The following is a 17,171-nucleotide window of genomic DNA, read 5'->3' as shown; positions in this document are numbered from 1 at the left end:
CATCTTAGGAGCTAACATTTATTGAGTGCTTACATTATATCAGTCACTCTGCTAAGCCGTTATTTCACCTAAACTCACTGTGTTGTGAGTTTAGCTACTACTATCATCCACATTTCACGAGTGAGAAAAATTAAGCTCAAAGGGACAAAGGCAGGTCACCTTGCTAACGGTCATGTAGCAGGTGAGGAATTAAGCTGATTGAAACATTGGTCTATCTGAATCCAGAACCCTGCTCCTAACCACTAGGATATGATGCCACTTAAAAAATACAATTTGGAGTACAATCTCATGGTTGCAGTAGTAGTAAGGACACACATGCATTGCTGGTTGGATCCAGGATTTTCTAACTCTATCAAGAGAGTCAGAGAATTTCACGGAGTTTTAAAGGATGTGTTTTAAGGGATGGTGAGGGATTTTCAGGTTAAAATAAGTGAGAAACAAAATAATTCCAGGATGGAACAACCTGTTCAAGGTCAAAGATTTTAAAAGGGTCTGCAATGCTCGGAAAATAGTAACTAACTCAGCGTTATCAGCATTTTGAGTGCAATATTGGGGAAGGCTTGAGGCTGAGGACAGTGGTCCCTCATGGTTATCAGCTTACGCCACTGATTCCACTAAAAACAATAAACATGGGGATAAACAGGAGCTCTTGGAAGGCTTTGTGAATATTTTTGATTTCACCTTTTAATCAACAGTCACACCCTCTCTCAGGTCCTCTGCTTCCCACCAGTGTTCCCACATCTGTCTCCTGCTATCGCCAAGGTATAATTTAGAGCTCCTTCTACCATAAGTACAAGGCAAACGTTTATGGCCCTATCTTTGGCGAATCAAGCAACTTGAAATTTATTATTGTGAACAATATTTATCATAAAAACATGCTATACAAAATTTGTAGGCTAACACCTCCTTTTAAGTGCAAAGAATTATTCTCAGGTATTTCTTCTATCCTGTTTCCTTACAGTTCCTCCTCAGATCATGAATATCTCCTCAGACATCACTGTGAATGAGGGAAGCAGTGTGACCCTGCTGTGTCTTGCTATTGGCAGACCAGAGCCAACTGTGACGTGGAGACACCTGTCAGTCAAGGGTAAGATGCTGACCTGAAGGACGTTTTCAGAGGTAGTATGTTAAAGTCTTGGCTCTTATGCACAACAGAGCTTCAGGAATCAGAAAACATTTTGTAGTCCAGTCATATAAGATCACGCAGGCAATATGCACCAATTGCTGGCTTTTTCATTTCAAAAGAAGGATTCCTAGAGGAAATTTGCTAAATTATAGTCTCAGTCATTTTTATGGCCTTAGATGGCTTCTGTTTTCCAAACTATGAAGAACAAAGGACATAAGAATAACTTCCAATGAAGATGTGAATTTCTGAAAGTAGAGGTGGGTCAGTTGGTGGTTTGTTCTTCCTGGAAGTAGAGCACAAGGGTATTAGTGTGGCCATGGAGAAGTTTGGCATTATTGTGTGTCCAGGAGAAAAAGGATCTCCTTGCTTCAGCACTTTCAGGACATTTATCCAGAGCCACACACGTCTGACCTGTCCATAAATAGTTCACCTTGAGTGGAAGAAGGATGATGGAAATGGTTAAGTGCATTTGGGCATGGCTGTGCTGAGCAGTCAATAATTGGCATGAAAACATCGGTTAAAACCATTTCCAACTTAATAGCAAGGGAACCAGAAGGACAGTGGGGCTTATCCTTTTGGAAATAAAACTTGCCCCAAGCCAAACTTGAAGAGATGGGCACAGAGCCACTTGAAATATTTACACTGCTACTAAAAGCTGTGATTAATTCTAGGAATTATACAAGAAACAAGAGCTTCCTCAGGCATTAAAAATTCAAACACGAAACCAAGTAAATAGGAAAAATGTGTGGAGTGTGCCTACGTAACATTCAAAAGTAATATGGATCTACAAGAAAGTGTAAGAGTAAATCTTAGTAATATTGAGAAAGACAAAGATTTGCCAGGACAAGAAAAGCCCTAACCATGACAGAACAAAAGTGATAAATTCATGTTAATACCGAAATACCCAAAATTCTGTGATTTAAATAACAGAAATGTATTTCCTCACATTTCTGGAGGCCAGATGTCTGAGGTCATGGCGTCAGCAGGGTTGGTTCCTTTCAAGAGCTTGAGGGAGAATTCGTTCCACGTCCTTCCCTAGATGCTGGTGGTTTGCTGGTAGTCACTGGCGTTGCTTGACTTGTAATCTGTTACCCTGATCTCTGCCTTCATCTTCCTATGACCTTCTTCCTAGATGCATCTGTGTCCAAGTTGTTCCTTTTAATAAGGATATAAGCCATCATATATCAGGGTCCACACCAGTAACTTCATTTTAACTTGATTACCTCTGTAAAGACCCTATTTCTAAATAAGGTCACATTCTGAGGTATCAGGGGTTAGGAATTCAAGGTATCATTTTTATAGGGTTGTAACTTAATTCATCACAGCCTTCATCAAAATTAAAAACCTTCAGTGGAGTCACAGACTGGATAAAAACATTTACTGTGCATATATTTGACAAAAAATTTACATCTAGTGTATATGAAGAATTCTCCCAACACAATTCTGACACTCCACCTCAAAGTGAACAAAAAATTTGGACAATTCCAAAAGAAGATATAGTATGTGAATGGCAAATAAGTACACAAAAATATGACTAACATCTTAATCGTATAAATAAAAATTAAACAAAAATGAGATACCATTGTATAATCCCTAGGAAGACTAAAATTAAAAAGGCTGATAATATCGTGTTGGTGAAGATGTGGATCAGCTGAAGCTTTATATATTAACTCTGCAACTGTAAAAATATATAAGCACAATGGGGAACAATTTCACATTTTGTTATAAAGTTAAACATACACTTAGCATACGCACCAGCAATTCCACTCCTAGGCATTTATTCAAGATAAATGAAAGCATATGCTCACAAATGTATATTGTATACAAATGTTTTTAGCAGTTTCATTAATAATAGCTGTAAACTATGAATAACCCAAATAACCATTGACAGACAAATAGATTAATTGTGGAATATTCTAACAACAGATTGCTACTCAGCAATTAAAAGGAACAAACCACTGATGCACATAACAAAATGGATGTATCTCAAAAATGGCGTGCTGAGAAAGATAAGCTAAAAATTAAAAAACACATGCTGTATGAATTTGTTTGCTTGAAATCCTATAATAGACAAAAGTAATCGGGAATGGCAGAAGTCAAGTCAGTGGTTACTTAGGGTGGGGATTTGGGGAGAAGTGATTGCAAAGGGCCACAAGAAGTTTTGGGGGATGTTGGAAAAGTTCTGTATCTTGAAGGTTATGTTGGTGTCAAAATTAGTCAAAACTAATAAAACTGTAAAAAATAAGTGTATTTTATTGTTGGTAATTAGATTTCAATTAAATTTGAAATATAAATATACAGAAATGTAGACAATAATGATCTGAATTTTTTTCCTAATTTGAAACATTAATTATGTCATTGCACTTATCAAATAAGAGACTGGATCTTCTACTAGGTGTATCATTCAAGCTTTTGCTGCTTTTCTCTTTGTGGACTGAGAACACATATTTTTGCTCCTGCCTTGTTATAGGGAAAGATAATGCTAATAAATTAGCCTAATATTCTTGGTATAAAGACCTCGGCTATTAAAACCTAGAATGTCTCTATATCATAAAGTAAAATTAATGAGAGTATTAAAGTATATGTAAGGGATATCACAAAACTCAAACTTAATATAAACACAGCAATAATGTTCCCAAAGACATGGGTTCCATGATAATTTTGCCTAAAGTTAGAGATAATTTTGGATTTATATTACATACAAAACTGTGTCTAACCATCAGATCAACTTTTATATATTTGGTAAAATCAAATGTCTTTATAAATGCTTGAAATCCCAGAATGTAGTTATTTGATCCTAAACACACAGTTCTCTAAGCTTGGAAATCATTTAAAAGGTATTTTGACTTTATGTAAATGTTCTGAAGCAATTCTTTATAATGGTACACTGGTAAGATTTCCCTTTTAAAATAAGGGGGATTCATTCGTATTCTCGATCTTTTATAGAATGTAATAGCTGCAATTTAGCCTCACTGGAAAATCCTAAATTTAAGTGATCTCTCTCTTCTTTAAATCTCACAGGCTGTGCTCTACTTTGAAGTTGCCTTTGTTTTCTCATAGGCTTGGCCTTAACTTTGCTGTCTTTCATTTTCACTATTGTCTTTCCCCTTCCCTCTCTCAATGATATTTAAGCATTTGAACTCCAAAAAATGGTTTCCCAGTTTGAAAAGCACAGGGGCTATGCTAATCTTCTCTGTAGCATTTCAATTTTATACCTAATGTAGGTGACGGGTTGATGGGTGCAACACACCACCATAGCACGTGTATACCTATGTCACAAAACTGCACGTTCTGCACATGTTCCCCAGAACTTACAGTATAATAACAAAAAAAAGAAAAGCTCTGGAATATGAAGTATTTGTAAGTTTAAAATTTGCATCTGCAGGGTGGCTACCAATATTTATTTTTAGAAGGATACTTCTTCTGACTTGCAATCAGGGAGTTGTTTTAAAAGATTAGAAGTACATTCAATAAAACTGGAACATCAAACAGCATTTTTTAGAAAAATTCGTTGATTGATTCAGCATGGAAGAATAAGAAATAAAGGTTGCAATGATATTTTCTTTGAAATTCCAGTAGGATTATGGTGGAGGAGTTAGCTAATGCAATATTTGAAATATATGATTTAAATTTGGCGATCTGTAAACAGGGACGAGTAAATCAGCTTTCATTTAAGAAAAATATTTTAATAAGCAGATTATTAAAAATTAAAAATAGTAATCACACTTACAGTTTAAGATGGCAATATGAGGGCAATATGAGTACATGCTGTTGACCCCTTACAATTGTAGAAAAGCGGTAAAAAAAAAAAAATAAATAAATCCATTATCGCATTAGAGAAAAATAATAATAAGCTTTGATGGATCTGAAACTATGAGGAATCTCTGAAATATAAAAAGTAGACAGACATAATGAAGGCAAAAATACAGCTCAAAATACAGAAATGCAGTCTCTACCTAAGATGATAATGGTTGAAGAGTGAAGGTTTCAGGTAGTGAAACTGCACTGGTAAGTGATTAAAGTGATTGGAGTGGGAGGAGGCAAGGGAGTGAGAGGAGCCTGGGTAGCCTTTGCCCATGTTGGTGGTGTAAATACTCCCATCATTGACGTTTCTGGGGAGCCCCTTTGAAGTAACTTTTCTTTTCAGGTATATTTGTTTCACAAAAACAAACAAACCAAAGACATATCCTTCTTACCAAAGTAGGGTAAAAGTTTTGAAACATCCCCAAGTTTCCAAAGGTGGATCTGAAGACTTCCCAGCTTTTCTACTCTCTAGACTGAGTAAGCTGCGGGAGCCCTGTCGACCTCTCGTCTCCTTGGCAGTACTGAAAGTGTACCAGATTTCCAGAACCCGGGCATTTTCGAGGACACGTGCCTCACTTTTGAGGAAAGCTGGATGTTACCAGGATCATGAATAAATGTTGTGAACATAACGAAAAGCACTATGCAAACATCCCTTTGGGGTTTTGTTGTTTCTGTGCAAACTGCTGAGCTTTTGACTGTGTATTCATTCTTAATCTTTAGATATAAAAATCTATACTTAATTTTTTCAATAGCAGGCAATGTCTTACTAAAAATATTTATATAGATCTGCTAGAGGGTATGGCACTTGTGTAGCAGCCTTTACATATGTGGAAATCTGTACTTAGTCACCCATGGCCCAGGAAGTAGAATAATGATGGAATTATTATTCTATATAACACAGGCTGCTGCCTCAAAAAATTTTCCAAAGGAAAAAGTCAGGTCCCAAAACAAGCAAGCAAAGTGGATTGGAATACATTGTGAATCAGCTGGGCTTCAAGAATTATTTCCTTTCCCATTCCTGAAGGACAAGAGAAGGGAAGCTGGGCCACCATCACTGGCAGGCTTGTGTAGGCACATGAGTAATGTGAAAAAGTTGCAGGGATGGGAGTGGCAGAAGAAGTCCCTAGAGCCTGTTGTGTTCTAAGGAGGGTAGTCACCCCCGCTTGCAATGCCATAGGAATCCACTGCGATGCCTCGCACACCTGGCTTCGCTGCCATGACATATTTGGAAAGGCCAGATGTTTGGGAAAAAATAACAAAGTCTTCCTTCCTGTCTCTCCTCCCCTGAGATTTTAAGATGACAACACTTCACCCGTGAGTGAGCTGCTCATACAGTCTACTCAGATACAGTAATATCTCAGGGAGCAAGTTATTTCATATAAGTGAACTTTCCAGGTAACCAAAGCTGACTCTTTTATGCATTTACTCAAGTTATTTCCACTGAAAGCATTTAAATTATGTTCTATTCTGTTTATTTTTGTCTAGTGAATGCCATTTAGCCTCATCTTTACATTGTAACATCAAGATTATACGTATAGATTGTTTGTATCTTGGCATTTGGGGACTGCGATGACTAGGAATATGACCCTTAAATACCATCAATACTGTTTAAAATCTTGTGTCTTTTAAAAATAGTTCCTGTAGTGTTTCTTTCTTCCTTTCAGTCAGACTTGTCAGTTCTTCCTAAAGTCAGTGCACCTGTCTTTTAGCAGCCACGTTTCTTCTGATGATCTGCTTCTAATTTGTCTTGAGCAAGAATCTATACAACTAAGTTGATTAGTCCTAAATAAGACGTAGTGGTGGGAAAGGGCCTTCTTTGAGTGAAAGGCATTAGCTTTTCGGAATGTGATCAATGGCACTGATGACTTCTGTCTGGGGGAAATAATGTTTGGCTTTGTTCTAGATATCCGAGGTTGCTAAATGAGAGAATTCCATGGAAGTAAAGAGCTAATGCTAGCAAAATCACCACCCGTGGTTATCACCTGGTTGGGCAGTTTTGTCTTCTAGTTACTCTGGTAGATGTTCAGGTTAGAAATATACTAATCAGCCGGGCTCTGTGGCTCATGCCTTTAATCACAGCACTTTGGGAGGCTGAGGTGGACAGATCACCTGAGGTCAGGAGTTCAAGACCACCTTGGCAAACAGGGTGAAACCCCGTCTCTACAAAAAAATACAAAAAATTAGCCAGGCGTGGTGACTCATGCCTGTAGTTCCAACTACTCAGAAGGCTAAGGCAGGAGAATCTCTTGAACCCAGGAGGCAGAAATTGCAGTCAGCTGAGATCGGGCCATTGCACTGCAACCTGGGTGACAAGAGCAAAACTCTGTCTAAAAAAAAGAAAAAGGTACTGATTCACGACTGTTTCTGCTACAGCATTCATTTTTCATGCTAGAAATTCCTAAAGAGAAAGTCTTAGAAGAAATCACCAAGTTCTTAGCACTCCAAATAAAAGATATATTGACCCACACTTGAGTATAGGTATTGGATAGGCTGTTGGATGGTGGTGTTAGCCCATTGGATAGGCTGTTGGATGGTGGTGGTAGCCCATTGGCAGAACATGGGCTAACACCCATGTTTAGCATGAGACCTGGGCTGAGTTGTTAACACACGGAGTGACTTAACAAATGTTGATTTATCTCACTGATCCTCAAAACCCTTTACTGCAAAATGGGAACGACTTTATCAGTTTATTTTGGGTATCAAAAGAGAAAATGAATGGAAAGCAGGTAATAGTGTTGAACACTAACTCAACAGTTATTTCTAAACTGTAGTTGTGCCATATTTGCATTTGAATGCATTCTTTGAATCCATGTAGCATACAGATTAGCCTGGGTGCTGGTTATGATGGTATTATGATGAGTGCATACTGTATGCCCAGCCCCGTTTTGTGCATTTTTTGTGTTTTAACTCATTGAATGTGCGAGCAGCCTTGAGAGAAAAGTGATAATTTTTACTATTTTATTACCTCTTGTCTTTGTCTCTTATTCCTTGACAGTTCTGAGGTCTTTGATTCATTTCTTTGGCCTGAGTGTAGATTGGGAATGATATAGCAGTTTTATTTGTGATAGGCAAAAAGCCAAATGTCCTTCATTGGGTATATGGTTAAACTGTGGTATAATCGCACCATGAAATACTACACAGCAAAACAAAGGAATGAACTATTGTTCCATTTGACAACTTGGATGGACCTGAAAGACATTGTGATGAATAAAAAGAGTTGGTCTCAAAAGTTTGCATATTGTATGATTCCATTTTTATAACATTCTTGAGTTGTCAAAATTGTAAATATGCACAACAGGCCAGCAGTTGCCAGTGGTGAGAGTAGCAAAAGGAAAGGGAAGCAGAAGGGAGCTGCCTTAGGTTGATGGAGCTATACTGTATCTTATTGTTATGGTACCTATATGACTCAGTATGTGTGACTGAATGTTGTCGAACTATACACAAAGACATAAAAATAAGTACATGCAAAAACTAGTGAAATGCAAGTAAACTCCACAGTGCAATTATTCATAACTTTATTTATTTTTAATTTTGATTTTTATTTTAGTCTAAGTTCTTGAATACATGTGCAGGATATGCAGGTTTGTTACACAGGTATACATGTGCCACGGTGGTTTGCTGCAGCTATCAACCCATCATCTAGGTTTTAAGCCCAGCATGCATTAGGTATTTGCCCTAATGCTCTCCCTCCCCTTCCCCGCCACACCCTGACAGGCCCCAGTGTGTGTTGTTCTCCTCCCTGTGTCCAGAGAACATGCGGTGTTTGGTTTTCTGTTCCTGTGTTAGTTTGCTGAGAATGATGGCTTCCAGCTTCATCCATGTCCCGGCAAAGGACATGATCTCATTCTTTCTTATGGCTGCATGGTATTCCGTGGTGTACTAAAACACCAAAAGCAATTGCAACAAAAGCCAAAATTGACAAATGGGATCTAATTAAACTAAAGAGTTTCTGCACAGCAAAATAAACCAGCATCAGGGTGAACAGGCAACCTACAGAATGGGAGAAAATATTTACAATCTACCCATCTGACAACGATCAAATATCCAGAATCTACAAGGAACTTAAACAAATTTACAAGATAAAAAACAAACAGTCCTATCAAAAAGTGGGCAAAGGATATGAACAGACACTTCTGAAAAGAAGACATTTATGTGGCCAACAAACATGAAAAAAAGCTCATCATTACAGATCATTAGAGAAATGCAAATCAAAACCACAATGAGATACCATCTCATGCCAGTCAGAATGGCAATTATTAAAAATTCAGGAAACAATGAATGGTTACGGAGAAATAGGAACGCTTTTACACTGTTGGTGGGAGTGTAAATTAGTTCAACCATTGTTGAAGACTATGGCAATTCCTCAAGGATCTAGAACCAGGAATGCCATTTGACCCAGCAGTCTCATTACTGGGTAATGCTATTTGTTATATACCCAAAGGATTATAAATCATTCTACTATAAAGACACATCCACATGTATGTTTATTGCAGCACTATTTACAATAGCAAAGACTTGGAACCAACCCAAATGCCCATCAATGATAGACTGGATAAAGAAAGTGTGTCACATACAACTTTATGAATAAAACTGTATATATAATACTGCATGCATACACACACACATATATATTTAGTTACATAAGGTGCCACCATTGGGGGAGCTGGGTGATAGTGCTGGGTACCTGTCTCTACCATTTTGTAACTTCCTGTGAATCGACAATTATTTCAAATGAAACAATAAAAAATAGAAATACAAGGAAAATGAGTCTCTAGTATTCCACTAACAACCTATTCCTATCTACGCTTATATAAGAATTTGTTGTTTCTAAAATATTTAAACATGAATCATCTCAAGTGAGTTTATAGCAGTTCCCTAAAATAGGTCAGAGAAAGAATAGTTTGCCTATTTCACAGGGAGGGAAACAGATGGAAAGGTTAAGTAATGACAGATGAGTCACAGCTAACTAAAATCGTAGCTTTATGAAAAGAACCTAGTTCCTGATTTTCAAGTCTGGAGCTCTTTATATTGTACAAAGATGGCTTCCATAGCTTGAAGTTGGAACAAGTATAATGTAAGATGATACTTTGAATCAAATTCCGCTTGTTACCTGGGGCACCCAAGGGTGCTCACTAGCTTTGAGCATCACCCATTCTCTTGCCTTGCCTTTCCTATGTCCACACCTACCTTCCTATGTCTAGTTGCTTTCTAGCTTCCACCCAATATTGTTCTAACAAAAGCAGAGCCTCCAAATCAAAACCACATTCATGCCATTGTCTGCTGTAGGTCCCTGTTGTTCGTCTGCTTCAATTAAAATAAACCTGCTGAGACCTACCAACCTCATTTCTCTTCTAAGCCATCCCAGGTAACAGTTCCAGCCACTAATAGGAATTGCCTATTAGTTGACCTGCTGCATCATCCAGTCGTGCTACTACTTCTTTGTCTCTCTCCAAGGCAGATAGGAGCCTTGTTTCTAATCTGAAGTCATGTTTAGAGCCTAATTAATCCCTAGAGTGTGAGAAAGAGGTGTCTGAGATGAGAAATCAAGGTTATACATATCTTGCTCAGTGGAACAGTTATGGGCAAACAAGCTGTTCCTCTCACATTTTTGCAAAGCAAATTTATGTTCACTAACTTTGGTTCTTGTTGTAAATGAGAAGTGTGTGAAGGTCTAGCAATGCGCTTTTTGCCATATGGGTACCCATATGTTTTCCCCCTTTGCTTGCGTACATTTTCGCTTTGGCATGCACATATGCCTGTATTTTTGCAACTTAACAATATTAAAACTAATCCCATTTATGCTCCTTTTGGGTGAGTTGATTGAGTCATAAATTCCTGAGAATCTCTTCCTTGGGAGGCTGAAGTTCTTTTGTGCAAGCAGGAGGAGGGCAGAGCAAGCTATCCTAGCAGAGGGGTGCCTTCAGCAAGCATCACTGTGAAGCTGATGGCCCTGACCCAGACTCCAGAGTGCTAACCTAACCCTGGAAGACTTAGAAACATAGATTCATAATACTTCACAATGACCTCCACCTTCCCTCCCCAAGGTGGAAAACCCTCACTAAGAAATAAGTAGTAGTTCCTTAGGGTTTTCTTTCTAAAGTCCCAGATAAAACAACACATCTTATAACAAACAATTATGATGTCTTTAAGCTGTGGTTCTTGATAGGTGACCATACTTTCTACTTAATACTCCTCACACTGAACTGAGAAACTATGCATGTCAGAAATGGGACAGCTGGAAATTAGGCTTGTATGGAAATGATGCTTAGCTCCTTCACTGGGCATTTTAGAGAATAAATATGAGAATGGATATTACTTATATCATATTAAGTGAAAAACCCAACTAACTCAAATGTAAAATTGGAACTGGAAATGCTACCTACCATCTGTTGTAAAGCCGTGTTGAGGGCATGCCCAAGATGGCCGAATAGGAACAGCTCCAGCCTCCAGCTCCCAGCATGAGCAACACAGAAGATGGGCGATTTCTGCATTTTCAACTGAGGTACTGGGTTCATCTCACTGGGGCATGTTGGACAGTTGGCGCTGGTCCATGGATGCAGCCTGACCAGTGAGAGCTGAAGCAGGGTGAGGCATCACCTCACCTGGGAAGGACAAGGGAGAAGGGAATTCCTTTTCCTAGCCAAAGGAAATTGAGACACACAACACCTGGAAAATCGGGTAACTCCCACCCTAATACTGTGCTTTACCAAGGGTCTTAGCAAATGACACACCAGGAGATTATATCCCACACCTGGCCCAGAGGGTCCCACACCCACAGAGCCTCCCTCATTGCTAGCACAGCAGTCTGAGAACTAACTGCAAGGAGGCAATGAGGCTGGGGGACGGGTGCCCGCCATTGCTGAGGCTTAAGTAGGTAAACAAAGCCACCGGGAAGCTCGAAATGGGTGGAGCCCACCAGAGCTCAAGGAGGCCTGCCTGCCTCAGTAGACTCCTCCTCTGAGGACAGGACATAGCTAAACAAAAAGCAGCAGAAACCTCGGCAGAGGTAAATGTCCCTGTCTGACAGCTTTGAAGAGAGCAGTGGATCTCCCAGCGTGGAGGTTGAGATCTCAGAATGGACAGACTGCCTGGTCAAGTGGGTCCCTGACCCCTGAGTAGCCTAACTGGGAGACATCCCCCACTAGGTGCAGACTGACACCTCACACCTCACACGGCGAGGTACACCCCTGAGATGAAGCTTCCAGAGCAAGAATCAGACAGCAACACTCGCTGTTCAGCAATATTCTATCTTCTGCAGCCTCCGCTGCTGATACCTAGGCAAACAGGGTCTGGAGTAGACCTCAAGCAAACTCCAAGAGACCTACAGCTGAGGGTCCTGACTGTTAGAAGGAAAACTAACAAACAGAAAGGACACCCACACCAAAACCCCATCAGTACATCACCATCATCAAAGACTAAAGGCAGATAAAACCACAAAGATGGGAAAACAGCAGTGCAGAAAAGCTGGAAATTCAAAAATCAGAGCACATCTCTCCCTCCAAAGGAACGCAGCTCATCGCCAGCAATGGAACAAACCTGGATGGAGAATGACTTGGACGAGTTGAGAGAAGAAGGCTTCAGTCACTCAAACTTCTCAGAGCTAAAGGAGGAACTATGTAACCAGCGCAAAGAAAGTAAAAACCTTGAAAAAAGTTTTGACAAATGGTTAACTAGAATAACCAAGGTAGAGAAGTCCTTAAAAGAACTGATAGAGATGAAAACCATAACACGAGACCTATGTGACAAATGCACAAGCTTCAGTAACTGACTCGATCAACTGGAAGAAAGAGTATCAGCAATTGAAGATCAAATGAATGAAATGAAGCAAGAAGAGAAGTGTAGAGAAAAAAGAGTAAAAAGAAATGAACAAAGCCTCCAAGAAATATGGGATTATGTGAAAAGACCAAATCTACGTCTGATTGGTGTGCCTGAAAGTGAGGGCGAAAATGGAACCAAGTTGGAAAATACTCTGCAGGATATCATCCAGGAGAACTTCCCCAACTTAGTAAGGCAGGCCAACATTCAAATTCAGGAAATACAGAGAACACCACAAAGATACTCCTCAAGAAGAGCAACTCCAAGACACATAATTGTCAGATTCACCAAAGTTGAAATGAAGGAAAAAATCTTAAGGGCAGCCAGAGAGAAAAGTCAGGTTACACATAAAGGGAAGCCCATCAGACTAACAACAGATCTCTCAGCAGAAACTCTCCAAGCCAGAAGAGAGTGGGGGCCAATATTCAACATTCTTAAAGAAAATAATTTTCAACCCAGAATTTCATAACCAGCCAAACTAAGTTTCATAAGTAAAGGAGAAATAAAATCCTTTACAGACAAGCAAATGCTTAGAGATTTTGTCACCACCAGGCCTGCCCTACAAGAGATCCTGAAGGAAGCACTAAACATGGAAAGGAACAACAGGTACCAGCCATTGCAAAAACATGTCAAAATGTAAAGTCCATAGATGCTACGAAGAAACTGCATCAGCTAGCGAACAAAATAACCAGCTAATATCATAATGACAGGATCAAGTTCACACATAACAATATTAACCTTAAATGTAAATGGACTAAATGGTCCAATTAAAAGACACAGACTGGCAAATTGGATAAAGAGTCAAGACCCATCAGTTTGCTGTATTCAGGAGACCCATCTCACATGCAGAGACACACATAGGCTCAAAATAAAGGGATGGAGGAAGATCTACCAAGCAAATGGAGAACAAAAAAAAAGCAGGGGTTACAACCATAGTCTCTGATAAATCAGACTTTAAACCATCAAAGATCAAAAGAGACAAAGAAGGCCATTACATAATGGTAAAGGGATCAATTCATCAGGAAGAGCTAACTATCCTAAATATATATGCACCCAATATAGGAGCACCCAGATTCATAAAGCAAGTCCTTAGAGACTTACAAAGAGACTTAGACTCCCATACAATAATAATGGGAGACTTTAACACCCCACTGTCAACATTAGACAGATCAATGAGACGGAAAGTTAACAAGGATATCCAGGAATTGAATTCAACTCTGCACCAAGCGGACCTAATAGACATCTGCAGAACTCTCCACCCCAAATCAACAGAATATACATTCTTCTCAGCACCTCATCACACTTATTCCAAAATTGACCACATAGTTGGAAGTAAAGCACTCCTCAGCAAATGTAAAAGAACAGAAATTATAACAAACTGTCTCTCAGACCACAGTGCAATCAAGCTAGTACTCAGGACTAAGAAACTCAATCAAAACTGCTCAACTACAAAGAAACTGAACAACCTGCTCCTGAATGACTACTGGGTACATAACGAAATGAAGGCAGAAAAAAAGATGATCTTTGAAACCAATGAGAACAAAGATACAACATACCAGAATCTCTGGGACACATTTAAAGCAGTGTGTAGAGGGAAATTTATAGCACTAAATGCCCACAAGAGAAAGCAGGAAAGATCTAAAATGGACACCCTAACATCACAATTAAAAGAACTAGAGAAGCAAGAGCAAACACATTCAAAAGCTAGCAGAAGGCAATAAATAACTAAGATCAAAGCAGAACTGAAGGAGAAGAGACACAAAAAGCCCTCCAAAAAATCAATGAATCCAGGAGCTGGTTTTTTGAAAAGATAAACAAAATTGATAGACCGCTAGCAAGACTAATAAAGAAGAAAAGAGAGAAGAATCAAATAGACGCAATAAAAAACGATAAAGGGGATATCACCACCGACCCCACAGAAATACAAACTACCATCAGAGAATACTATAAACACCTCTACGCAAATAAACTAGAAAACCTAGAAGAAATGGATAATTTCCTGGACACTTACACTCTCCCAAGACTAAATGAGGAAGAAGTTGAATCGCTGAATAGACCAATAGCAGGCTCTGAAATTGAGGCAATAATTAATAGCCTACCAACCAAAAAAAGTCTAGGACCAGACAGATTCACAGCCGAATTCTACCAGAGTTACAAGGAGGAGTTGGTACCATTCCTTCTGAAACTATTCCAATCAATAGAAAAAGAGGAAATCCTCCCTAACTCATTTTATGAGGCCAACATCATCCTGATACCAAAGCCTGACAGATATACAACAAAAAAAGAGAATTTTAGACCAATATCCCTGATGAACATCAATGCAAAATCCTCAGTAAAATACTGGCAAACCGGATTCAGCAGCACATCAAAAAGCTTATGCACCATGATCAAGTGGGCTTCATCCCTGGGATGCAAGACTGATTCAACATACACAAATCAATAAACGTAATCCAGCATATAAACAGAACCAAAGACAAAAACCACATGATTATCTCAATAGATGCAGGAAAGGCCTTTGACAAAATTCAACAGCCCTTCATGCTAAAAACTCTCAATAAATTTGGTATTGATGGAACGTATCTCAAAATAATAAGAGCTATTTATGACAAACCCACAGCCAATATCATACTGAATGGGCAAAAACTGGAAGCATTGCCTTTGAAAACTGGCACAAGACAGGGATGCCCTCTCTCACCACTCCTATTCAACATAGTGTTGGAAGTTCTGGCTAGGGCAATCAGGCAAGAGAAAGAAATCAAGGTATTCGGTTAGGAAAAGAAGAAGTCAAATTGTCCCTGTTTGTAGATGAAACATGATTGTATATTTAGAAAACCCCATCGTCTCAGCCCAAAACCTCCTTAAGCTGATAAGCAACTTCAGCAAAGTCTCAGGATACAAAATCAATGTGCAAAAATCACAAGCATTCTTATACACCACTAACAGACAAACAGAGAGCCAAATCATGAATGAACTCCCATTCACAATAGTTTCAAAGAGAATAAAATACCTAGGAATCCAACTTACAAGGGATGTAAAAGGACCTCTTCAAGGAGAACTACAAACCACTGCTCAGTGAAATAAAAGAGGACACAAACAAATGGAAGAACATTCCATGCTCATGGATAGGAAGAATCAATATTGTGAAAATGGCCATACTGCCCAAAGTAATTTATAGATTCAATGCCATCCCCATTAAGCTACCAATGACTTTCTTCACAGAATTGGAAAAAACTACTTTAAAGTTCATTTGGAACCAAAAAAGACCCCGCATTGCCAAGACAATCCTAATCCAAAAGAACAAAGCTGGAGGCATCACGCTACCTGACTTCAAACTACACTACAAGGCTACAGTAGCCAAAACAGCATGGTACTGGTACCAAAACCAAGATATAGACCAATGGAACAGAACAGAGCCCTCAGAAATAATACCACACATCTACAGCCATCTAATCTTTGACAAACCTGACAAAAACAAGAAATAGGGAAAGGATTCCCTATTGAATAAATGGTGCTAGGAAAATTGGCTAGCCATAAGTAGAAAGCTGAAACTGGATCCTTTCCTTACTCCTTATACAAAAACTAATTCAAGATGGATTAGAGACTTAAATGTTAGACCTAAAACCATAAAAAACCTAGAAGAAAACCTAGGTAATACCATTCAGGACATAGGCATGGGCAAGGATTTCATGTCTAAAACACCAAAAGCAATGGCAACAAAAGCCAAAATTGACAAATGGGATCTAATTAAACTAAAGAGCTTCTGCACAGCAAAAGAAACTGCCATCAGAGTGAACAGGCAACTTACAGAATGGGAGAAAATTTTTGCAATCCACTCATCTGACAAAGGGCTAATATCCAGAACCTACAAAGAACTCAATCAAATTTACAAGAAAAAAGCAAACAACCCCATCAAAAAGCGGGCAAAGGATATGAACAGACACTTCACAAAAGAAGACATTCATACAGCCAACAGACACATGAAAAAATGCTCATCATCACACGCCATCAGAGAAATGCAAATCAAAACCATAACAAGATACCATCTCACACCAGTTAGAATGGCAATCATTAAAAAATCGGGAAACAACAGGTGCTGGAGAGGATGTGGAGAAATTGGAACACTTTCACACTGTTGGTGGGACTGTAAACTAGTTCAACCATTGTGGAAAACAGTGTGGCGATTCCTCAAGGATCTAGAACTAGAAATACCATTTGACCCAGCCATCCCACTACTGGGGATGTACCCAAAGGATTATAAGTCATGCTGCTATAAAGACACATGCACACGTATGTTTATTGCAGCACTATTCACAATAGCAAAGACTTGGAATCAACCCAAATGTCCATCAGAGACAGACTGGATTAAGAAAATATGGCACATATACACCATGGAATACTATGCAGCCATAAAAAAGGATGAGTTTGT

General features: G+C 39.0%; 1 protein-coding gene across 3 annotated transcripts in view; it reads left to right on the top strand.

The window, feature by feature from the left end:
• The window catches only part of OPCML (opioid binding protein/cell adhesion molecule like), a 1,159,273-nt gene that overhangs the window by 1,037,707 nt on the left and 104,395 nt on the right, over window positions 1-17,171 (top strand). For all 3 annotated transcript variants that reach the window (XM_008021558.3, XM_008021557.3, XM_008021556.3), the window contains one exon: window positions 962-1,087. In XM_008021558.3, the coding sequence (XP_008019749.1) occupies window positions 962-1,087 (126 nt within the window). The remainder of the gene's footprint in view (window positions 1-961; window positions 1,088-17,171) is intronic.

This window comes from Chlorocebus sabaeus, chromosome 1 (genome assembly GCF_047675955.1).
Source record: "Chlorocebus sabaeus isolate Y175 chromosome 1, mChlSab1.0.hap1, whole genome shotgun sequence".
In the NCBI taxonomy this organism is placed as follows: domain Eukaryota; kingdom Metazoa; phylum Chordata; class Mammalia; order Primates; family Cercopithecidae; genus Chlorocebus; species Chlorocebus sabaeus.
This window is presented reverse-complemented; position numbering and strand designations above follow the sequence as displayed.